Source organism: Schistocerca serialis, chromosome 1, assembly GCF_023864345.2.
Source record: "Schistocerca serialis cubense isolate TAMUIC-IGC-003099 chromosome 1, iqSchSeri2.2, whole genome shotgun sequence".
Taxonomy (NCBI): domain Eukaryota; kingdom Metazoa; phylum Arthropoda; class Insecta; order Orthoptera; family Acrididae; genus Schistocerca; species Schistocerca serialis.
The window spans coordinates 474,757,166-474,782,547 of record NC_064638.1 but is presented as its reverse complement, the minus strand read 5'-3'; the positions used below and the strand labels follow the sequence as shown (position 1 = coordinate 474,782,547).

Here is a 25,382-nt window from a genome sequence, read left to right as displayed (position 1 = left end):
AACGGTACTGTTGATTCTGAAATTCCACGACGCTGTAGCTACAATTTATGTGATGTAAAGGCAGAGGTTGGCGAAACTATGAACGGTTGTTATATTGGTGATTTGCTGACGGAAGTAAATGAGGTTTTATGTAGCGAGTTGTATGATATATCAGCGGCTGTTGAAAGTGCTGTTTGTGAAGGTGTTTGTAATGACGTGGAAGTAAAAAGGAATGCTTTATTTCAGGATAATGATGTTGCAGCTACTAACGTCGATAATTTTAAGGGAGAATACAGTGAGTTTGATTCTAATATAAAAAGTTATATTTGGACAGAATGGTATCTTAAGGAGGAATGTGATTGTACTGTACCTGATTGGCGATAGTACGGTAGAACATTACGATCATTATTGCCTCATTTGTGGACTCGAGAGAAGTTTAAGATAGCGAGAGGTCTAGAAGGGAGAAAAAAGTGAAATTTGTGCGAAAGAAACATTTAATGAATTATTTTTGGACGAGTACGAAATTGAGCGGTGGATCGAACAGGATAAGTGTACTCTAGAGATGGAAGAGAAGGGGGAAGTAGGTTAAGCAAAAAGTGTATCTGTGTTTAGTTTATATGATTATTTGGAGGGGTAATTTGTAATGTTTTATTTTAGGATTTATTATAGCTTGTTTATTGTTTCGTCGCATAAGGATTTTTTTTTTGGTACAAGGTATGTGCAATTACAAACATATTTGGGTGCGAGGAGGTCAGAGGACTTAATTATTTTGTGAACGCTGAGTCGAAACAAGGCCCCGGGAGTAGACAACATTCCATTAGATCTACTGACAGCCTTGGGAGAGCCAGTCCTGACAAAACTCTACCATCTGGTGAGCAAGATGTATGAGACAGACGAAATACCCTCAGACTTCAAGAAGAATATAATAATTCCAATCCCAAAGAAAGCAGGTGTTGACAGATGTGAAAATTACCGAACTATCAGTTTAATAAGTCACGGCTGCAAAATACTAACACGAATTCTTTACAGACGAATGGAAAAACTGGTAGAAGCCGACCTCGGGGAAGATCAGTTTGGATTGCATAGAAATGTTGGAACACGTGAGACAATACTGACTTTACGACTTATCTTAGAAGAAAGATTAAGGAAAGGCAAACCTACGTTTCTAGCATTTGTAGACTTAGAAAAAAGCTTTTGACAATGTTGACTGGAATACTCTCTTTCAAATTCAGTTGGTGACAGGGGTAAAATGCAGGGAGCGAAAGGCTATTCACACTTTGTACACAAACCAGATGGCAGTTATAAGAGTCGAGGGACACGAAAGGGAAGCAGTGGTTGGGAAGGGAGTGAGACAGGGTTGTAGCCTCTGCCCGATGTTATTCAATCTCTATATTGAGCAAGCAGTGAAGGAAACAAAAGGAAAATTCGCAGTAGATATTAAAATCCATGGAGAAGAAATAAAAACTTTGAGGTTCGCTGATGACATTGTAATTCTGTCAGAGACAGCAAAGGACCTGGAAGAGCAGCTGAACGGAATAGATAGTGTCTTGAAAGGAGGATATATGATCAACATCAACAAAAGCAAAACGAGGATAATGGAATGTAGTCGACTTAAGTCAGGTGATGGTGAGGGAATTAGTTAAGGAAGTGAGACACTTAAAGTAGTAAAGGAGTTTTGCAATTTGGGGAGCAAAATAACTGAATATGGTCGAAGTAGAGAGGATATAAAATGTAGACTGGCAATGGCAAGAAAGCGCTTCTGAAGAAGAGAAATTTGTTAACATCGATTATAGATTTAAGTATCAGGAAGTCGTTTCTGAAAGTATTTGTATGGAGTGTAGCCATGTATGAAAGTGAAACATGGACGATAAATAGTTTGGACAAGAAGAGAATAGAAAATGTGGTGTTACAGAAGAATGCTGAAGATTAGATGGGTAGATCACATAACGAATGAGGAAGTATTGAATAGGATTGGGGAGAAGAGAAGTTTGTGGCAAAACTTGACTAGAAGAAGGGATCGGTTGTTAGGACATGTTCTGAGGCATCAAGGGATCACCAATTTAGTATTGGAGGGCAGCGTGGAGGGCAAAAACCGTAGAGGGAGACCAAGAGATGAATACACTAAGCAGATTCAGAAGGATGTAAGTTGCTGTAGTTACTGGGAGATGAAGAAGCTACCACAGGATAGAGTAGCATGGAGAGCTCCATCAAACCAGTCTCAGGACTGAAGACCACAACAACAACAACAACAACAATCAAGTAAAAAATCAATGTACATTATTCGTATAAATTAGGTTTTTGGGGATATATAAGGGATTTATTTATGTGTATGTATGTGTTAGACTTAAGTTTTTGGATGGTTTTCTGATATTCAAAAAAAAAAAAAATCCCAAATTATAAGTTTTGGTCACGCCAGTTTGGGTGCTTGGAGGTCGGAGAAATTTGGAAAATGACAATTCATAATGCTTACCTAGGAAGACAGATGTATGTTTATCTATTTATCTGAGATTATTTTGCGGGAATAATTTATTGTTATATGGAGTAACGTTTTGTGTACGCAGCTTCATTGCATGGAATTAAACGATTGGGATATTTGGTCACATTTGTTGTTAGTTTTGAGTCTAAGGGAGTTATATAAATTTAAAAAAATATATTAATTTCCCGATGAAGTCGATTGGGAATCTTTCACGAGATGCATGTCTCTAGTGGGACTTGAATAACGTGCCAGAATCATTGAAGAATTTACAAGCATCTTGCAAACGCTGTAAATCATTGTTTTGTGTGTAGTTCAGATCTGTTTCTATCGATTCCACTGGGGGAAGCTTTCATTGCAGATCCTGGGTGGTTTTGGAAAGTGTTTGTTTTCTGGCATCTACACCCGATTAGAATTTCAACAGATTTGTTCCCAAAAAACGTTGGCGATGGAATGCAGAGCCATACAGAATTTCGGTGGGCTACTCGGCTCCGAATCTGTGGAGCGCCGCCGGAGACTTCGTTGCGACAAAAAGGTTCTGTGAAAGTGAGCGCAGTGGCGCTGCTATTTCTGCGACATTTCAAATAGACAGTCGATCCTGATAAATGTAATGTTTTATTTGGCATTTAATTAACACGCCACAATTAATAATTTATGTGAGATATGTCTGCTTAAATTTAAATCATGCTGCACCAAAACAACTACAAATAATTACACTATTGATCTGGCGCTTAGAATATTTATGTTCTTATTTTATGAATTTGTGTCTTGTAAATTTGGGGCTACTTCATAATATAAATGGCACGCCAACATGTTATGAAGTGGAGAGGTGTGAGTTAACAGGCATTGCGCTCTCACTTAAATACGAGGTGTACAACTTTGCTTCCGGCGTTTTTTTCCCCAACACTTGAGGCTTTGATGAAACAGATTGGTTACACATGTACCATTCAAAGTATTTTCCATCGCTGGCCACTACTTTCTCCCATATTTCAGGCAGTGTACGAATCCCGCGTCGAAAAAACTGTTCACCTTTTGAAGGTATCCACGAGTCGATCCAGTTTGTGACTTCTCCATGAGATCGGAAGTGTTGGTCAGCCAGTCCATGCGCAATTGATCTAAACAGGTGACAGTCAGAGGGAGCAACGTCTAGAGAATACGGCGGGTGGGGTAGGACTTCCCATTTTCACGTTTCCAAGTACGTTTTGACCTCTTTTGGAACGTGGGGTCGAGTGTTGTCGTGCTGCAAAATCACTTTATCGTGCCTCTCGCTGTACGGCGGCCGTTTGTCTTTTAATGCTCTGCTCAAACACTTTAAGTGCCTTCGGTAACGAGCATCTTTGATTGTTTCACTTGGTTTTAACACCTCATAGTACACGACACCGAGCGGCTCCCACCAAATGCAGAGCATGATCCGGCAGCCGTGAATATTCGGTTTGGCCGTCGACGTGGAAGCATGGTAGGGATATCCTCATGATTTTTAGCCCTTAGGGTTATCGTAATGAACCCACTGTTCATCCTCGGTCATAATGCGATGCAGAAATCCCTTCAGTTTTTGCCTCTGAAGCAACTGGTCACAAACACACAAACGCCGTTCAACGTTTCTTGGTTTCCTTCTTTTTGAATCATGCCCATAGCCTTGAGACGTTATGAAATGGCTTGCTGTGTCACTCCCACTAATCATGCCAATTCTTGTTGAGTTTGACGCGAGTCTTTACTCAGCAATGTCTCCAACTCTGCATCTTCGAAAACATTCTTCTACAACTATGCCGGTCTACGACGTTAAAATCACCGTTCTTGAAGCGTTGAATCCACTCACGACACGTTCTTTCCCCAATAGCGTCCTTACCATATGTAGCGTTCGATGAGACTCAGCCGCTGTTTTCTTCATACTGAAACAAAACAGTAACACCTCCCACAAATGACGAGAATTGTGCTCGTAAACAGACATTTTCAATCAAGAACAACTTTATGATGCAGACACAAATCGACTACTATTTGAGTGAGGTTATGTTCACCGAGGTCCAAGCTAACTGCCTGATGTCTGCGATCTGTTTCTTTCAACCGCTACTTACCATTGTCGCCACCTATCGGGAAACGGCGCACGCAAAGTTGTACACCTTGTATATTGCCGAAAGAGTCAGCCTACAGGAATTGTGAAGCGAATCCTGTCATCGAGGACCGTGTGCCACAAAGGGTGCAGACTCACCAAGAGACGGGCAAATTCACAGGCGTCTATTGTCTATTGAGGCCTAAGCGCTGTAGTATGCGAGTGAGACAGACGAGAACCTATATCATAGGGAAACCCGGTAGAAGCCTTTTCTGGCCAAGGAGACGTAGCGGAGTTAAATATGGCAGACCTAAGATCGGCCATAAAGGGAAACATTTATAAAAACCATTTAATTCTGTAATAATACAGGGAATGAAGCCACAGTAATTTTAATCTCCCATCTCTCCATAAATTTTCATGGTGATCCCAATAGAACTTCAATATTGATTATATCTATGATAGTTTAGGATTTAGTATTAAAAGTGAAGTTAACAATTTTGTAACAAAGACCTGACTGCTAAAATGTGAAGACTTTGGTCGACCTTAACGATCGACATTTCGTATAGAAGCACATCATTAAAATGACAAACGTTGTAAATATCAACTCTGTAACTCTATTTGTTGAAAAGATATACTAAATTTAAATTATCAGTATTTTCAGTTAAGCATCAGAACATCATTTCCTCCACACATTGAACGATTATAGCATGACATCTTATTGAATCATTAGGTAATAGAATATTTGTTGTAAAGTTTAGTGCATAATTTTTACTTTTGTTCTTTGCGGCTGGTCCCGGAGGAGGTTCGAGTCCTCCCTCGGGCATGGGTGTGTGTATTTGTCCTTAGGATAATGTAGGTTAAGTAGTGTGTAAGCTTAGGGGCTGATGACCTTAGCAGTTAAGTCAGATAAGATTTCATACAAATTTGAACATTTTTTTTGTTCTTTATTTATCAGAAAGCACATTGGTACAAGGCTACTGGCCGCGACATTCAAAATTAAGAAGGAAATTATATTGGTTTTATGTAAAAGGAATTAAGGTTTATTATGTAATGGATATTATTGTTACTTTATTTAGAACGTGAAAGTGGTCTAACATTTCGTATAGTTAACGGGGTGGAGTATCGAACTTGTAATTCGCGATGAGATTGTGAATGATCGAACTGTGTCAAATGGATATGTACTCGGGTGTAACAGTAACTCTAAATACGACCACCTTCTCAATTAGTTTGCTTTCTGAATAAACATTATTCTAACAAAATCGTAACTGTGTGGCCTACATCATTTATGAGTCGTTAATTTAGTTCCCGATATTATTATTACTGTTATTATATGTTATATTAACTTTGTATTTCGCAAACATGCCATCAGCCAGGAACTTAACCAAAGGGTCGTAAGTGTCTAATTTAGGGCGTCTAATGTGACACGTGTGGTTCAACCCCCCTAGACGAGTTTGAGCCAAGACATTTCGACGAAGAAGAACTGCAGGTGTGCCCGAACATCTTTGGGATGTTAGCTCGTCAAGAGTCTAGTGTCACTGTGAAAAATAAGAAACGCAAACTAACTCTACAATAGACAAACATCATTTTTTGACGTCTAAAATTTGCAATTTTATTTTATTTGCTATGTTTTCGGGTTGTCTCTATGTTTTTCATTCCTCTCATGCTCTATCGCAGTTTTACAAGTAATGAGTGAGCTATTCCGTATTTTGGGAATGTAATGAAGTCTTATTTGGGCCAGAAGCTTTTCGCTTTATGTAAAGTATTTTCAGAGATCAGTGTAACAAATGCAGCTTTCTTTACAGTTCGGGTTAGCTAGATCACAGACAGTTCTAAAGTTTGAAACCGCTATTACTGCTTACGTTGTTTGCCATTGCTTTATCTCCATGCGTTCTTCTACAAACATCTCTTCGATTTTTAACACGCTGCACTACAATTGACACACAATATTTTCTCGTACGTATGTTTTATACAGTCTTTTTCATAGCTCCTGTTACAGGTTTATAAGGTCTCTTGATAAAATTTCGATACGGAACCCCTATTCGAAAATGTACTGCTCGGTTATAAAATACGTTTGAAGATCGGATCGCTCTCTAATCTCCATCATTATGGTAGGCACACAAACTGAGTAAAGGGCGCCATCATCAGTCCCTGTTGTATCATGACATCACACACCATTATCGTCCGACTACTGCGAGAAACAGGTACGTTTGCAGCTAAGATGGTTGCCTGTAGTGATCCACGGACGCGCCGCAATCTCGTCTTTGAAGAGAAGGCTACGTATTTCGTCACGTAGAAGAGAAGCCGGTGGCGAGTACTCTAAACATTGTCCAGGCCACGGGCTCTAGCAGACAACACTAGTAAAAACTTATTGTTTCCGCTGCGTGCGTATCGTGAAGACAGAGATGTGAAAGCGATCCGATCTGCAAACTTATCTCTCATAGAAACGGTACATTTTCAGACGTGGGTTCCCGATCAAAACATTATCGGCCAATGTCCGCTCTACAACTAGGCGCCTGTAACAGGAACTGTGAAACTCCGTATATTTCCATCGTCATCTCGTGTACCTTGCATTCATCGAGTATAGCGCGATATCCTTTTATTGTTCCTCTGTTTGTTTTTTTAAGGAAATCACAATTATTACAATGACCAGAGAGGGTGCTTCAAATAAAGTGAAACACCTCTGATACAAATAAGACATCGTTGCAGTCGCAAAACACGACACAACTACCATATAATTCGCAATATGTGTAGCTTTGGCTCTTAAATTATGCACTGGAGGCAGCCAGTACCATACTAACACCGTAACAAGCCCTAATTCGTATAACTACTATATTTAAATTATACTGCTCGTTCCTTTCTGTGCATCTTCTACTGCAGTCTGCAAAATATAATTTTTGCAAAGTAGTTCTAACTGTTTAGTCTCATTTTCAGAGTCCGATGCAGGCGAAGGTAATTGAAAGCACAGGGTAAGTTCTAGGACTTATTCTCACTCCAAAGTCAGGATAGCTGCTAAAGCCAGGACGGCTCTGAAGAAGGCCGGTAGAAAAGCAAAGTGGGCACTCTAGGAGTGACCGCATTCTTCAGTACAAGCGATTTCTGGCCTGGAAAACTTGACTCATTGCTGGGCCTACACATATTTTCTCTACAACCGCAATAAACAACATTAAACTAGTAAATTGTGTGTAGATATTTGGTGTTTGAATGTTATCCTTTTTTGGGCTACTTCGTTCGACAAGTGTTTTTGATTTTTCATTAAAGTGTTGTACAATAGAAAAATCTGTTCAGCCGAAGGAGGAGACAACTGAAGTGCATAGAAAAATAAGAAGTTCAAATGGCTCTGAGCACTATGGGACTTAACTTCTGAGGTCATCAGTCCTCTAGAACTTAGAACTACTTAAACCTAACTATCCTAAGTACATCACACACATCCATGCCCGAGGCAGGATTCGAACCTCCGACCGCAGCGGTTGCGCGGCTCCAGGCTGTAGCGCCTAGAACCGCTTGTCCACCCCGGCCGGCAAAGAAGAAGTACACACGCCCTCAACTAATGTTCCAAAATTCAATAAAACCATATATTTGAAGCTGAATACACAAATAATTATTTGAGGTATGTAAAACATTTGCGGACCTCTTGCCGCGTCAGCTCAAGGTAAAACCTCAAGCTTTCGGCGATTACCTCCATCGTCTTCGTCAGGAGCCACTGACTGACAAAACAGCTGCTGTGGTGGCCTTATATAGGCCATAGACGCCTTCTGATTGGTCAGTAATTGCCTGATGCTGTCGCAGATGGTGTCAGTGTCTACGCTGGTGGCACCACTGCTCCCGCAGTAGCGTAAACATTGCATCGAATATCTCTGCCTCTGACAGCAACAGGAGATATTGAATTATTTGTAGCGTTCATAGATTTTACGTACCATCAAAATTTTTTGGGGTTACTTTTAGAATCTGCAGATAAAATATTGCTTTCAAATTCGTTAAAAGAATCTCTCGTTGTCCTGACAGCTGCTTTCATTTCGCATAATTTCTGTTTGTCAGCGGGGCAGTGACTACGTTTAAAAGGACTGGGCAAAATTCTCTGCTTTCTCAGGAACTTCCTAATATGTTTGTTGTACCAAGGTGAGTCCTTACCCTCACCCAATGATCAACAGTATGTTAAAAAGCTGCGAATAGCAGTTTGAAGCCGTTAAAGAAATTCTTATTTCGCAACTGTAACTGTTCATTGAGAACGAGACCATCATTAACAGAAATATGCTAAAAACTTCCGGTTCTTGCAGCATACCAAGCCCATAAACTTTCATTTCTTTATGAAGGATAATATTTTAACCGAGATCCTTCGGTTTGTGGCCTGTGATCAGCAAATTTGCTGCAAATGACGAATTATGCACATTAGTACTCATCCTTCCTAATAAATGTTCTTTATAGCCGGTACCGATGGCTCTTCTGGTCTTCCTTTTCCTACAGAATTCGTCGTTTGCTAGGAAACAAGATGTGGATGCAAAGTTGCCATTTCCATTAATAACTGTTTGCAGAAAAATCTAATTCACAATTTAAAATCGATCACTCGTTCGTGTAATTCAAAGGTTTAGATAATCACCTGTTATATTTGGCTAATTTATTACTTAGGTCATACCAAAAAGAGCTACATGCTATGCTCGTGGTTTTAATGTTGGATTTACAAGAAAACTTTTACTTTTTTAACTTGGGCACTTCGGCTCATATGTATTTATTAACTCTTCATGCAATGTGAACCTATGTAAGTAGTTGTTTTTCTGTTTTCAGTACTTCTAGTGATACTCAAAATTCTTCATTTGGTTTCTGTTCTCCTATGTTGATTAAAATAATGTTATAGGGAACAGTCACTTATTCTAATGACGATCCCATTCGTTTGTATCCAAACCAAGGCAACACAATGATATTTATGACACCAATTGGCTGTTTTTATCCTTCATTAACAAAATTTATAACTACAAGATAGTGAGCATTATTTTGTAGTGTAAGTAACGTAAAAGTTTAAAATATATAAAAAATGTTTCCGCATAAGAACTCTACCCCATGACCCTTGTATTACCGCTCTGTACTCTTTCCTCTCAAACAGAACCAATTGCCAATAGCAATTTTCAATTCTTTCTCCGTCTCAGTGGTGAACTTGATATTAGGGTGCGTACTATTCATTTGATCAATGAAGCCGGCCGTGGTGGCCGAGAGGTTCTAGGCGCTTCAGTCCGGAACCATGCGACTGCTACGGTCGCAGGTTCGAATCCTGTCTCCGGCATGGATGTGTGTGATGTCCTTAGTTAGTTAGGTTTAGGTAGTTCTAAGTTCTAGGGGACTGATGACCTCAGATGTTATGTCCCATAGTGCTCAGAGCCATTTGAACCATTTGATCAATGAACAAGAGAGGAGCTTTGATCCCGTTTGGCCAGATCATAAATGTGTCTTCAACATAGCGAAAAATGTAATACGCACAAAGAGGATTTGTAAATAAAGGTTTTTCATCGAAATGCTCTACAAAGAAATTTGCCACTCCAAAGAGGCACTTTAAAACCAATGGATATTCCGTCATTCATTTCATAAAATTTACCACTAAACAAGAAGTAGCTGACCGTCAAAATAACTCGAACTACTCCATTAATAACTTTTTATTGCATCTTCCTCTGCGACTCATTTTAACAAAGCGACCACATTCAAACTGGCCATAATGTCCACGAAGTTTCTCATTTCATATTCGCAGCGAACAGCTATTGGCTTAAGTAACTTGGTTAGATATTTCGCTAGCCTCTCGGCTGGAAAATCTATAGCATTAACGTTAGCACGTAGTGGAGCGCCTTCTTTGCAGATTTTGAGCAATTCGTACAGCATTTCTACATCTACATGTATATGGTTACTGTGGAAATCACACTTATGTGCCTTGCAGAGGGTTCATAGAACCACCTTTACACTAGTTCTCTATATTCCGCTCTCGAACAGCGCGCGAAAAAACGACGTATTTATCCGTGCGAGCTCTGGTTTCTCTTACTTTATTATGATGATCGTTTCTCTTTGTGTAGATGAGCATCAACAAGATATTTTCACTTCCACAGAGGAAAATTTCTTGAGAAGTTCCCGCTATGTTTAAATGATTTCCACTCCAAATCCTGTATCATGTCCGTGACACTCTCTCCCCAGTATCTCTATAATACAGAACGTGTTGCCATTCTTTGTACTTTCTCAGTTTACTCCGTTAATCCTATCTGGGAAGAACCCCACAACGCGGTGCAGTACTCCAAAAGAGCACGGACAAGCGTAGTGTAAGCAGTCTACAGGAAATCAGTTGCATCTTTCAAAGTGTTCTGCCAATAAAAAGCAGTCTTTGGTTCCTCTTGACCGCAACATTTCTTATGTTCTTTTCAATTTAAGTTGCTCGTAATTGTAAGTCCTAGACATTTAGTTGAATTTACAGCCTTTTGATTTGATTTATTTATTGTGTAACCGAAGTTTAACGGATTCTTTTAGCACTCACGCGGATGACTTCACAGTCTTCATTATATAGGATCAAATGTCAATTTCAGCGTCATGCAGATACCTTATATAAAACGTTTTGCAATTGGTTTTGATCTTCTAATTACTCTACTGGACTATAAACGGCTGCATCGTCTGAAAGCAACCTGACGGATGCTCAGATTGTCTCCTACATCGTTTATATAGATAATGAACAGCAGAGGGCCTAACACAGTACATTGCAACCGCCAGAAATCACTTCTGTTTTACTCGATGACTTTCCGTCAATTACTACGAATTGTAACCTCTCTGAGCGGAAATCACGAATCCAGTCCCATAACTGAGACAACATTCCGTAAGCACGGAATTTGATAAGAAACCCTGACGATAGCACTCAACACTTCGTGTTAGTAAAGAGCTAGTAGTGTTTCATAGGAATGATGTTTTCTAAATTTGTGCGTGTTGACTATGCGTCAATAGACCATTCTCTTCGAGGTAACTCATAATGTTCGAACGTAATATAAGCCCCAAAATCCTGCTGCATATCGACGTTAATTATATGTGCTAGTAATTTAGTGGATTATTCCTACTGCCTTTCCTGAATATTGGTGTGGCCTGTGTAAATTTCCAGTCTTCGGGTAAGAATCTGTCGTCGAGCGAGCAGTTGTATACGATCTTTAAATACGGAGCTATTACATCAGCGCACCCGTGAAAGGATCCTAACTGGTATACAATCTGGACCGGAAGACCGGCTTTTATTAAGTGTTTAAGACGCTACACTACTCTGAGGATATATACTTCTAAATGACACATAATGACAGCTGCTCTTCATTATTATTGTGGTATATTTACTTAGGCTTCATTCTGAAGCCAGTGTTTAGCAACTCTTCATGTGCAGCGCTGTCATTGATAGTATTTCCATTGCTGTCGCGAAGAGAACGCATTGATTGTGTCTTGCCGCTAGCTTAGTTTACATACGACCAGAGTCTCTTTAGATTTTCTGTCAGGTTTCGAGACAACGTTTCGTGGTGAGAACCATTACAAGCATCTGGCATTGAAGTCCGCGATAAACTTCGAACTTCTGTAAAGATCGCCAGCTTTGGGTATCTCGAGTTCCTTTAAATTTGGCATGCTTTTTTCGTTGTTTCTGCAACTGTGCTCTGACCTGTTTTGTGTCTCATTGGTGTCAGCTCCGTTTTTCGTTAATTTATTTGGTATAAATTTCTCAATTGCTGTCGACACTAAATTCCAGCCACATCTGGTTTACATTTGCATTGTTAATTTCGAAGGAGCGGAGATTGCCTCTCAGGACGCTCAAGGATATCTGGATATTTTTAATATAAATGTTTTCAGAACTAAAAAATGTATATACAAATCCATATTAGAGAGTGTGGTTCTGTATGGAACGGAGACCTGGACAATTAACATGAAGCACATTAAAAAATTACAAGCTCAAGAGATGGACTTTTGGAGAAGATCGGCAAGAATCTCCAGGAAAGAAAAGGTAAGGAACACCGAAATAATAAGAAGAATGGAAATAAAAGAAAGAATATATGACGTAATGGATAGGAAGAAATTACAGTGGTACGGGCATGTACGACGAATGGAGAGAACCAGAATACCAAAATTGATACTGGAGTTGGAACCGGAGGGGAGAAGAAGAAGAGGACCTATGACCACCTGGCTCGAAAGTGTACAGCACACAATGAGGAGAATGGGCGCAGAGGAAGAGGACACGCAAGATCGAAACACCTGGGGGAATATTTTGAGAATATAGTTTAAGAACGTTTATTGTTTGTATTGTAATTTCCAAGTAAATTATTATGTTGGAGATAAGCCTCTGTAATGAGGAAAAGCTCAAAATAATAAAAAAAATTATTTTTGCTGAGTTTGGCAGTTACGGTATACAGTCTCGCTTCTACAGCCCTTTCACTAACCCCTGTATCCGTTTTGATGTTCGTTATTAGCTCAGAATTATTTTTGCTAAGAGGACAAGTGTGTTTTCACAACCGTTTTCTATTCGAGTGGATTCATCAACTACTTACTCGAAATAATTTATATTGAGGATAAATTGCAGACACCACCAACTACACGTATAATTGTATGAGTCTGGTACGGGATTGAAATTAAACTCGTTTGCTTTGAACCATTCGGCAACTCTGTCACCTGAAGTGGGAGGTCAGCAAAAAGATCCAATTATTCCCGTTGTCGAGAATGACATCTAACCATACTAATTACAAGAACTGTGTACTTCATTTTCACTAGAAGATAAACTACTTTTAACAGCAACAAACACGACACCGGCAGCTGTATTTAGCCTATCCTCTCCGAACATCGTTAGGTTCCTCGCAAAAATTTCGGCTGAACTTATTTCCTGCCTGAGCCATCTTTCGGTGGCTATAACAATTTGAGCATCAGTGCTTTCTATCAGCGCTTGAAGCTCTGGTTCTTTCTCAACTCGCCTACGACAATTTACATCTGTTATCGTGATGATTCTTCGTCCTTCCTGTGTTCGACATGCACCCTTTTACACAGTAGCCCTTTTTGTGTTTCCTACAGACTCTCTAAACTAAAACACTGCCCAGTCCATGACATATAGTCCTCGCTACCTGCAGACCATAGTGAACTTCTGACCTATTCAGCGGAACCCGAAGCCCCACCACCATATGACGCATGTGATGAATCTACAGTTTACATGGTCACAGAACCGTATCAGCATCTGATTCAGTATGTATTCATCTGTATACCAGAGGTTCTCAATCGGGCCTGTCGATGAGGCTGCAAATGGTGAGCTCTGCTTTCATCTCATAAGCATGACTGCCAGCTGTGCCATTTCTTTGGCGCGTTGCGTATCCGGCACTATCGATAGCGACTTGTATTTCTGTTTCCGTCTGGTTCGGCCTGCGCAGGCGCTGAGGCGGCTGTTGCCCTCTGGAGAGTTTTCCGCGGGGGGCAGCGCGCGCTCAGCTTGGCAGCTGGATTCGCACCGAACTGGTGGTATTTGGCACGGAGGTGTGGTCTCGTTGTCGGCGGGCCTCGTTGATTTGGCCGTTGGGCGGTGTGGCGTGTTGATGGCGTGCTGTAGTGGACAACTGATGGATCCCCGCATGCGATCGCTCGAGGTTCTCCGCCTCTGCAAAGGCTGCCACGATATCGCTTGGGTTTCCACACCCAGGAGTTGTATGGACTGCAGGGCAGGCTCTCTGTGTGTTTGCTCTGTCCGGTCTGCATGGCGGGGTTCGTTTCACCTTACTTCAGCTGTTGTTTATATTTTCTGCGTGATTCCGTTTCGGCCGGAGTCTAGGTGTCGAGTTTTCTGCTGGTGTGTACCCGGTCGTCGGCCCCGTTTTCCCGCCCGTGGCGCAGCCGTATCTGTCGGTGGGAATTATTTGGCAGTGTGTGTTTTGCGTGGACCCGGTGTGCTCACGTGCCCTGCTTCTGAGTTGAAATTACTGTGGTCAGGCTGTCTGGGTTGCTGGAGTGTGTGTTATTGGTTTTCTGGCTTGCTGGGGACTGCGCGCGCGCATCTTCCGTTTTGTGATGTGGCAGCAGTCTGATATTTTTATGTGTGCTTGTTAAGTTGCTAGCAATTGCTTTTAGCCTTGTGCTTACTTATTTTTATTTAAATTGCTGGGCATAGTCATTTGCCTGTTCTTTTACCTCTATTTATTTGTAGTGTCAATTAAGCCTAAGACGATGTCCAAGGTGCTAGCAATTGATTTTAGCCTCGTGTGTACTTAATCCTATTTAAATTCTTGGGCATTGCCATTTGATTGTTCTTTTACTCTTATTTATTTGTTGTGCCAGTTAGCCCTAAGATGATGTCAGACCTTGGTATCTGTCAACCTTATTTTGGCTACTAGCGCTCAGGTGCAATATTGCCGGGCGTATCCCGGATTTTGTTTATTAATTGAGATCCTTTTATACTATATTTTTGGTAGTAGGTTTGGCAAGTGCACTTGCGTATGGTATTTATTATGTCCCCCCCCCCCTCTTCCTCCTTCGTGTAAACTGATTTTGGTAAGATTGCTAGCTGGCCTGTGTTCTTTTATTACCTATGTAAGTTTGCCCGCTGCCGTAGTCGTAACATGTTTTGGCCGGCAAGCGGATCATGTTGGCTAGAGTTTGAATGTGGTCTGCGCTGTTGCAATCAACAAACTTTTTGTAAGGAAGCAAATGTTGGGCTTTGACGTGCAAATATTGAGCTAGTCATGTACGTGTTGTTGTGTTAAGGGTTTTAGGGCATTTTTAATTGGGATACCTTTTGGAAATTTTACCACTCTTTTAGAGACTGTATAGGAAGAAGTAACTTCGACTGAAAATTTAATTGTAAATTATACATTTGTGCTTCACATTATAAAATTTAACTGTATTAGGTGAAAGTATGTAGTTCAATGCGCAATGATTGTTTGTTAATGTATCAAATTGTAAACAGTTTTGTATTGCAGTGATTCAAACGACACAAATAAGTTTCTCTGTTCACCTGTGGCGTATAACATTTTTATTAGCTCATATTGTAAGCAGTTTGATTTGTTTGTGCCACTGTAACTAGTAAGCCACAGCGTAATTTATTACAGTTAATTAATTGTTTTGGGGAAATAAACCTTGAATTGTATGTCCCCTTTTCATTAATCGAATACCATCCAAATCGTCCGCTCACCAGCCTTTACCACTTCAGAAAGAGAGAATCTCTTTCATTTGGTTGCACCATTCGAGCAGCGATCAGTAATTCTATCCTCTGTGACTGCCGGGATCTTGCAGACTCAGAAGCTTCTTCTGACGCAGGACAAGTGACTGCATTTGGTTGAGGGAATTGTCAGCCACAGACAGCACCTGCACTCTGTAAGATTACTCGGGGAGGCCTTACTTTCGGCCCTCCTGGACGTCTTTCGCAGCCTGGCACAACCAGAGCCCCCCTCCCCAACTCGACCGCGGTTGAGGGGTCCACCTCAGTGCGGGCAGTAATTGGGCTGGCCACTGGTGTGGATGAATCGGTGAACTCGCTATCAATTCTAGGACTTATGAAAGGTTTGAAATACTATGATCCACTGACGGATACCTACTAGGAGCAGAGGCCTACATTTCAAAATAAAACTGTTCTGAGTTCCAACACAGACGCTATGCGCACAGGTACTCGTATAACACATGGTCTAGTGATAGCGTCTTTGATTAGTAATCAATACGTAATTGGTACCAGGTTTGAACCTCGCCAGGGTATAAATATTTAAAAAAAAAAGAGTTCCAATGACGCTGACGACTTCCGGCATAAGAAGTCACGCTCATTCCGTTAATGAGTACCAATGGCGCTGACGACTTCCGGCATAAGAAGTGACGTTCATTCTGTTAACGGCCGACGGCCGCAGTGGCCGAGTGGTTCTAGGCTTGTCAGTCTGGAACCGCGGGACCGCTACCGTTCCAGGTTCGAATCCTGCCTCGGGCATGGATGTGTGTGATATCCTTAGGTTAGTTAGGTTTAAATAGTTCTAAGTTCTAGGGGACTGATGACCTCAGATCTTAAGTACCATAGTGCTCAGAGCCATTTGAACCATTTGTTAATAGCCTTTGCAAAGAGGCCGGAGGAGCGGACGTTGTTTCAGGGCACCCTCTTTCCCTTGGGGAGGGAAACTGCCCTTAAAGGCACAAGAATCAGCTATGATAAAAGGCATGCGGTTGCATTATAGACAATTTGTATCCACAGGAAATGTAGCTCGTATTTGACAAAAAGTCATTAGAACCTCATCATTACCAAAAGATTCCGGACTAGCCCGCCATTCAGGTCTCTGGGAAGGGACTGCGAAGAGGAGGTGCTCATGAGAAAAAGACTGAGTAACTAACGATGTGTAGCTCATTACGTGTGGGGGGGGGGGGGGGGGGGGGGAATGTCAGAAGTATTAACGTGGTGTGGAAGATAGAAACTCTGAAGAGGAAATCCTAAGAGTCAATCTACATGTAGTTGGGGGTTGTTGTTGTGGTCTTCAGTCCTGAGACTGGTTTGATGCAGCTCTCCATGCTACTCTATCCTGTGCAAGCTTTTTCATCTCCCAGTACCTACTGCAACCTACATCCTTCTGAATCTGCTTAGTGTATTCATCTCTTGGTCTCCCTCTACGATTTTTACCCTCCACGCTGCCCTCCAATACTAAATTGGTGATCCCTTGATGAGTTGGGGGTTAGTGAAGCGAAATGGAAAGATGACAAGAGAATCTGAGCCAAAGAGTACAGGACAATGTCAACAGCATCGGAGAGTGGCATAACGGGGATAGGAAAGTAAGACACAATGAGTTACCGTGAACAGTTCGGTGATATGACTGTTCTCTTCAGAATCGATAGCAAATCAACACCTACAACATGCCGAGGTCGCAAAGCGAGGATGAAGAGACATAGAAAGTATATGAGGATATTCAACGGGTAATTCAGTACGTAAAGGGAGGTGGAAATCTAATAGTGATTGGGGGCAGGAACGTGGTTGTAGGAGAAGGAAAAAAAGAAAGGGTTGCGGAAGAATATGAACTTGGTAGTAGGAGTGAGAGAGCAGAAAGACTAATTGAGTTCTGCAACAAATTTCAGCTAATAATGGCGAATACTCTGTTCAAGAACAACTAGCGAGGAGGCCATACTTGGAAGATTTCAGATTACATCATGGTCAGGCACAGATTCCGAAATTGAATAGCGGATTGTAATGCTTACGCAGGAGCAGATATAGAGGCAGATAACAATTTAGTAATGATGAAGAGTAGACTGAAGTTCGAGAGACTTGTCAGGAAAAATCAGAGAGAAAGGAAGTGGAATATTGAAGTACTAAGGAATGAAGAAACACGCATGAAGTTCTCTAAGGCTATAGATACTGCGATAATGAATAGCTCAGTGGGCAGTTCAGTTGGAAAGAAAATTGTAGGTACGAAGAAGGTAACTATGATGGAACAATGGATAACAGAAGATATTCTTCAGTTGACAGATGAAATAATGAAGTACAAAAATATCCACAGAAATTCAAATATACGAAAATTCAAGTCACTTGGGAACGAAATAAATAGGAAGTGCATGGAAGCTAAGGCAAAACAGCTGCACGAACAAATATGAAGGAATCGAAAAACAAATGATTATCGAAAGAACAGACTCACTGAATAAAGAAGTCAAGACAACTTTCTGTGAAATCAAAAGCAAAGTCGGTAACATTAGGAGCTCAATGCAAATTCCGCTGTTAAACGCAGAAGAGAGAGAGGATAGGTGGACAGAGTACAATGAAGACTTCTACGAGGAAGAAAACCTATCTGATAACATGACAGAAGAAGAATTGCTCGACGGGAAAAAGATAGGGAATCCAGTATTAGAATCAGAATTTAGAAGAAATTGGGACGATTTAAGATCAAACAGGACAGAAGGGATTTATGAAATCATTGGGGGATATGGAAAGAAAACTACTATTGACACTGGTGTGTGAGACTGGTGACATACCATCAGAATTGCTAAAAAACGTCAGACACACTATACCGAAGGGTGCAAGAGGCAACAGGTGCGAGAATTATCTCACAATCAACATAACAGCTCATGCATCCAAGCCAAAGATATTACACAGAAGAATGGAAAAGAAAACTGATGATCTATTAGATGGCCACCAATTTGGCTTTAGGAAAGTTAAAGGCACCAGAGAGGCAGTTGTGACATGCGGCTGATAATGAAAGCAAGACTAAACAAAAATCAGATAACATTCACTGGATTTGTCGACCCGGGAAAACCGTTCGTAAACGTAAAATGGTGCATGTTGTTCACAATTCTGAGGATAATATTGGTAAACTGTAGCGAAAGAGAGGTAATGTACAATATGTACAACAACCAAGAGAGAATAATAAGAATAGAAGGGAAAGATCGAAGGGCTCGGATTAAAAAGGGTGTAGAGAAGGGGTGCAGTCTTTCGTCCCTACTGTTCAGTCCGTACATCGAAGAAATAATGACGAAAACAATCGAAGGTTCAAGAGCGGGACTAAATTACGGGGTGAAAGTATACGAATGATGCGGTTCGCTGACAACATTGCTACCCTCAGTGAAAGTGAAGGAGAATTATATGAGCTACAGAATGGAATGAACAATCTCATGAGTACAGAACGTGGACTGAGAGTAAATCGAAGACATACGAGAGTAATGAGAAGCAGCAGAAATGATTACAGTGAGAAACGTAACATCAGAAGTGGGGATCACGAAGTAGACGAAATAAAGGAATTCTGCTACCTAGGCAGCAAAATAAGTCATGCCGGGGGTAGCAAGGAGGATACAAAATGCAGACCAACACTTGCGGAAAGCGCATTCTAATATGAAGCATAAGAGACTTCCTGGCAGATTTAAAGTGTGTGCCGGACCGAGACTCGAACTCGAGACCTCTGCCTTTCGCAGGCAAGTGCTCTACCAACTGAGCTACCCAAGCACGACTCACGACCAGTCCTCACAGCTTCACTTCAGCCAGTACCTCGTCTCCTACCTTCCAAACTTCACAGAAACTTCCGGCTCACAGTTTTAATCTGCCAGGAAGTTTCATATCAGCGCACACTCCGCTCCAGAGTGAAAATCTCATTCATAAAACATAAGTCTTAATTTGAGGAAGAAAGTTATGAGACTGTTTCATGGTACTAGAGTGATCTCTAGATAGTAAAAATTTTAGAAAAAGACTGAGACTGGAATATATCAAGCAAATAATTGAGGGGACGTAGGGTCGGCTTAGGAGACGAATTCGTGGGGCGCCGCATCAAACCAGTCAGAAGACTGACGACTGATACGAGAGTGATAGAGAGAGAGGCAGTACCAGCACAGAGAAAGAGAGAGAGAGAGAGAGAAATAGAATTTCTCGTTACATTTCTTGTAAGATTAGTGTCATATTGGAGCTGCAACACTCATACAGCTCTTTGCTGTTCTTAATCTATGTAAACGATTTAGGTGACAGACTGAGCAGCCGTCTTACGTTGTTTATATTTAGGTGATGCTGTCGTTTACCGACTTGTAAAGTCATCAGAAAATCAAAACAAATTTCAAAACGATCTAGAAAAGATATCTGTATGGTGCAAAAATTGGCAATTGACCCTAAATAATGAAAAGTGTGAGGTCTCCGCATGAGTACTAAAAGGAATCAGTTATACTTCGATTACACGATAATTCAGTCAAACCTAAAAGATGAAATTCACCTATATACATAGGAATTACAATTACAAGCAACTTAAATTGGTAGGAACACATACAAAACATTGTGAAGAAAGACTGAATCCGCGTTCTATTAGCAAGACACTTAGAAAATGTAAAGAATCTACTAAAGGTAACTGCCAACAATACGCTTGTCGGTCCTCTTTTACAACACTACTGTGCGGTGTGGGATCCTAACCAGACAGGGTCGACGGAGTACGTCGCTAGAGTTCTAAGAAGGGCATCACGTTTTGTATTATGATATCGGATACATCATTAAAACAAAGGCGGTTTTCATTGCGGCGGACCCTTCACCCGAAATTCCAACCATCAATTTCCTCCTCCGAATGCGAAAATATTTTGTTGGCACTTTCCTACATAGGGAGAAACGATCATCATAATAAAACAAGGGAAATCAGAGCGCGGAAAGGTATAGGTGTTCGTTTTTTCCACAAGCTGTACAAGATCGGAATAATAGAGAATTGTTGTGAAGGTGGTTCGATGAACAATCTGCCAGGCACTTAAATTTGATTTACAGATTATCCATGTAGATGTAGATGTAGATGTACGGTTTTCGAATACTATCACTTCCTGGCGGGGCTTTGTATGTTTATGATTATTTACCGCGATTGGGCAATTTCGATTTTAATTGATTTAAATGTGGTCATAGGCATAACAAACCTACATCAACAATCACTTGTTCCGCAAATAGTCTTTAAAAAAGCACACCATAGAAACATTGTAGTCGTGCATGTCAGCAAATAAAATAATCGAAATCGACGTTGTTAAAAAATAAAAAATGGAGGCAAGTTTTGGCTAATATACATAGCTTGGTGGAAAATGAACATGAATTTAAACAACTTACTGAGATTGGTGCATTAACGAAGAAACTCTTTATCTTACTTGCACCAAAATGTAAGATCATAGTATTTTGTACTCTTTACCTCATTTTGTTGTGCGTCCTGTTTCAGATCGTTTTGAACTGCTCAACACGGTTTGTAACAGCGGAGTTTTGCGCAAATCTTGTACAGAACAGTGGAAATTTTCGTAATTCGTAATTAACTCGTTCTTTCGAATAAGTTGTGTTACCACTATTAACAAGAAGGCTGAGTCGCTAGCCTCGACTGTAATAGCAGCAGATAAACGACAATCGCATTTACTCCGATTTTTGCTTTCCTCAACGTGTGTACTGCTAATTAGTGTCACCTTCAGCTTAGTGGGACATCACTGATTAGGAAACTTTACTTACTATATAAGATAGTGTGTAACTCGTCGCCTTTCATAGTTGTCTTCACAATATACGTATACAGAGACTGGGCCGTGACAGCAATGAGCAGCAAATTGGTAATGGTTCTGTTTGGCGCGTGCTTGCTCGTGCTACATGCACCTTACGCTACTGCTCAGGAGATAGATATTCCCGGATTCTCTTTTGGGCCAGTGGGTGGTGACGACGGTGCTCAAGTGATAGGTATTCCCGACGATGGTGACTTTGGAGGCGAGCTGCCTACTGGAATCGGGCCAGTCGTCGAAACGAGCAGCGAGGGCAGCAATTCTACAGAACAGTCGACAACCGAGACCGAGGCCGAGGCGGAGGCCTCTACCACCGAACAAGGTACGTCGACTCAGTTACAGCTGTATGTTGGATAGTGCTGGCAGAGAAAGCGGACGAAGGGCAAGAAGGCGCGTACACCAATGGCTGAATTTTTACTGCCCATTCTGACAAATTCTGACATCTTCCTTTCCTGTGGTGGTTAGCGGAGGGGGTCTGGCATTGATTTGCTTACACCGGTGGAAAATTTGTTATATGTGTATGCAAGTTACGGGAATGATTGTGTAGAATGCTTGTTCATAGTGATGCTGGTTTCTTCTGTCGTGGATGAATATCTGAATGAAGCGACAGTGAGAAATGCCGAAACTTACCCTGGTATTATTGAATGGCAATGAATGGGATGCCAAGTTAAATAGTTCAAGCCGACGGACGGATCAACATCAACTGTACCTCATGATTTCATCCGATGAACCGAGAACGAGAGGCACCAGTCAAGACTCGAAAGACCCATAAGTAGGAACACCAGGGCTCTGCTATGTATTCTCTGCTAACTCTAAATCACTAAAGAAAAATTCGGGAATCGTTCCGCTAAGGAGTCCGCAATTTATTTCCGTCATTCTTGCTTGTAACGTGCGTGTTGGTTCAAATATATGAGTACCATAAACCTGTATACTTTGTCCAATTTGCAGATTCAAATGCCATTATCATGACTGTTTTTAACTTCTGTGATACTTATGTTACTGAACATAGGGGCTCTTGTATGAAAGGATTACATGCCGATTAATACAATATTTTCTAAAGTGCAGAAGAAGTAATAGTAAAAACTAGAGTGGTCAAAGTTAGCATGGATCTGGGGATACACTGACTTTTCTCTACTTTCTCTAATGTCACTACCATTCCACTGTTGGTTCTCACTTCAAAAACACAATGAAACTTTGACCATCCACAAATTAAAACTTTGATCTTAAGAGTTTTAAGTGTTTTATTACGCCTTAAATAAGAACAAACCTAGTATGGTATATAAATCAAACAGTATGCTCCATTTTCAAAATTATAAATATAACGATAGGTATTGGGTTGGAGTATCACATTCATAGCTTTAATTTTAGTTGAGTGTAATTCCTTCGCTTTCATCCCTCTTAAACGTAAATCCTTATTTCAAAACATCCGTTGCAATTAGAGTTAAGTTTACCTGTTCTTCATTTATCGAGTCATTATCTGACACTTGTGGCAAAAACAAACATCATTGCTTGTTTCTGAATATATTTGACATTACTTGCTGCATCTGTATCACACCCTGAACCACAATAAATTGTAATTTGAGCAATATATGACTGACATGTATTTTTCTTACTTGTGGGCACATTAACAGTTGCAGATCAGCCTTCATCTGAATACTGATGGTTAATGTTCGTATTCCTTAGTCCCATACTGTCATTGGCGGCAATACTGTTTAACAAATTGTATTTACGTAGAAATAATGCGCATGACCACAGAAGTCGTAATATGCTGGCAGATATATAAAACTGAACAAAAAGCAAATCCGTAGTCTACTTCTAGAATTAATCCAGTAACATACATGATATAGATAAAAACTCCGATAGCTTTGCAGTTAAATGATATCGGTGTATTCTGCACAGCCAGATTTTAACACCATTTTTCCTATGCAGTTGTAAGTCCCAATAGGTTCGCCAACTATTGCGCAAGAAAATCGGCTCTACATGGTGCCATCTAGCGTATAGTGATGGGACTTCACCAACAAACACTATATGGTGAACACGCAACTGACAGCCAGCAGATTGTAACACTTTTGGTGTATGAGTGGTCGAAGCAACCACGGCGATCAAAGTATAGACATTTTACGGGATTGTAATACCGCATTACAACTGCTTTGCACAGAACATTCGCTATACCTTTCGTATACGGCTTATTCTCAGACTCCACATATGACCTCGGTGCAGATCACGTTTACTCATACTTAGTGCAACATTCAACAACTTCTGTCTACACAAATGCAAATGAAATCGTCCACGCTGCGGAACAGTGCCAACTGAAATGAACATCTATCTGAAATTTGTGCTTCTCAAACTCTGAATAAAACGCTGAGATCTTGCTTTATTAGTAAGATGTCAAGCTAGAGACACTGAAGTCTTTCTGGTTATACCTAAGTGTATACTGCCATCTTATGTCCCCTTACAGAAAAGACAGCAGTTTCGAAAACTTTCCTCTGTAACGGGATTCGATCCGACTACCTCCAGGTCTAGCTCTTCCGTACTAAAGCGACCTCGGTTACGGAGGTGGCAATGAATACTAAACAGCCGCAGAGCACAAGAATACTTTCTAGTGTATGTCGCAAACACCAAAAGTGCAACACCAGAATAATCACAATAAAATCTGTAATGGAATGTATGAGGAAGTATTAGATTCTGCAGACATCTACAAATATAGTAAACCAAATTATTATGACTATGAAGAAATGGATTTACACATGCATGACGGCAGTCATATCTCAAGCATCACGAACAGAAATAAAAACCGCAGAGTGCAATAACATTACGAGAATGTCTTTTGTTTACTTTCGAAAACTTGTAATCATGCATTATTTTAAATGTTCATTTTAAAACATCTTCAGTCTTAAATTACGCTTCCCTTGAGTTTAGCTTATTAATGTTAGTTCTCATTATCTTTTGAGCTAGGGATTTTTTGTCATGTCGTCATTGCACAATATCCGGCAGCACGGCTTCCCCTATACAGAACAGATTGCTGTGGTGAGTAAGTTCTTTGTACATCGGTACAAGTATTACTAATGGTACACAGTTGAAGGTGGTCTTTCTGGGACATTAAGTACTACAGCCTCAAAAACGAGACGCTATATGCCGCGTCTGCACCTAATAAGAAAAGTGCTACTAGAACTCTAAAAAACTACTTGTTGTGTTTGTTTCTTCTAAAATGAGGTCAGTACAACATGTCACATGTATTATCGGCTATAATTGGAGGCAGTTTCTCAGTAAGACAGTAACAATCACAGATTGTAGTGTTGCGACATGCCAACGAATTTAGCTTGTTTATACCCTTATATCCACTAAGTACCGCACTCCAAAAACTATAAATATTGTAAAAGAAATTTAAAGTTTTTGACCTCATTTTCAGAATCCCGTGTTGGCAAAGGCAACTCGAGGCACATTGCAAACTCAAGGACTGCATCTCACGCCAAAGCCAGGACAGCTGCTAAAGCCAGGACAATAGCCAAAGCCAGGACAATAGCCAAAGCCACGACAGCTGCCAAGAAGGCAGGCAGAGCAGTGCACAAGGCGTGATCACAACTTCAACCTGGATTCTGCGTCACCATGTTATCAACTAATAAATGATTAACTTGTGTTGTGTATCCTGATTTGGGCAGCTTATTTATCCAAGCGATTTTGAAGTAAAAATCTTGTTCAACGGAAGAAACAGTGTCGCTACATTTCTTGTAAATTTGTACCCCTGAAAGAGACATCAATCAAGATACATATCCACAGATTGTAAATGAGTTACCCCACTCGAGCATTGAACGAGAACATTAACACTTCGATTTCAGTAACGAAGGAAGACGAAGAGAGGTTGAGTCACTCTTTAGTTTTATTCGTATTACCAGTTTCGACTTTTGTTACAGGTCACTTTCAAATCCAGTACCTAATTATTGCAAGACCAAT

At 40.7% G+C, this 25,382-nt stretch overlaps 1 protein-coding gene across 3 annotated transcripts in view; it reads left to right on the top strand.

Annotated features, from left to right (window-relative positions):
* LOC126473502 (uncharacterized) overlaps positions 1–25,140 on the top strand; it is a 156,506-nt gene extending 131,366 nt beyond the window's left edge. The window contains exons 2-3 of one of the 3 annotated variants that reach the window (XM_050100614.1): positions 21,553–21,753; positions 24,841–25,140. In XM_050100614.1, coding sequence (XP_049956571.1) covers positions 21,553–21,753; positions 24,841–25,007 — 368 coding nt within the window. In that variant the 3' untranslated portion in view covers positions 25,008–25,140. Of the gene's footprint in view, positions 1–21,427; positions 21,754–24,840 lie in introns of those variants that run through there. The other 2 variants (XM_050100620.1, XM_050100605.1) reach the window with 2 other exon arrangements.
* The last annotated feature ends 242 nt before the right edge of the window (positions 25,141–25,382 follow it).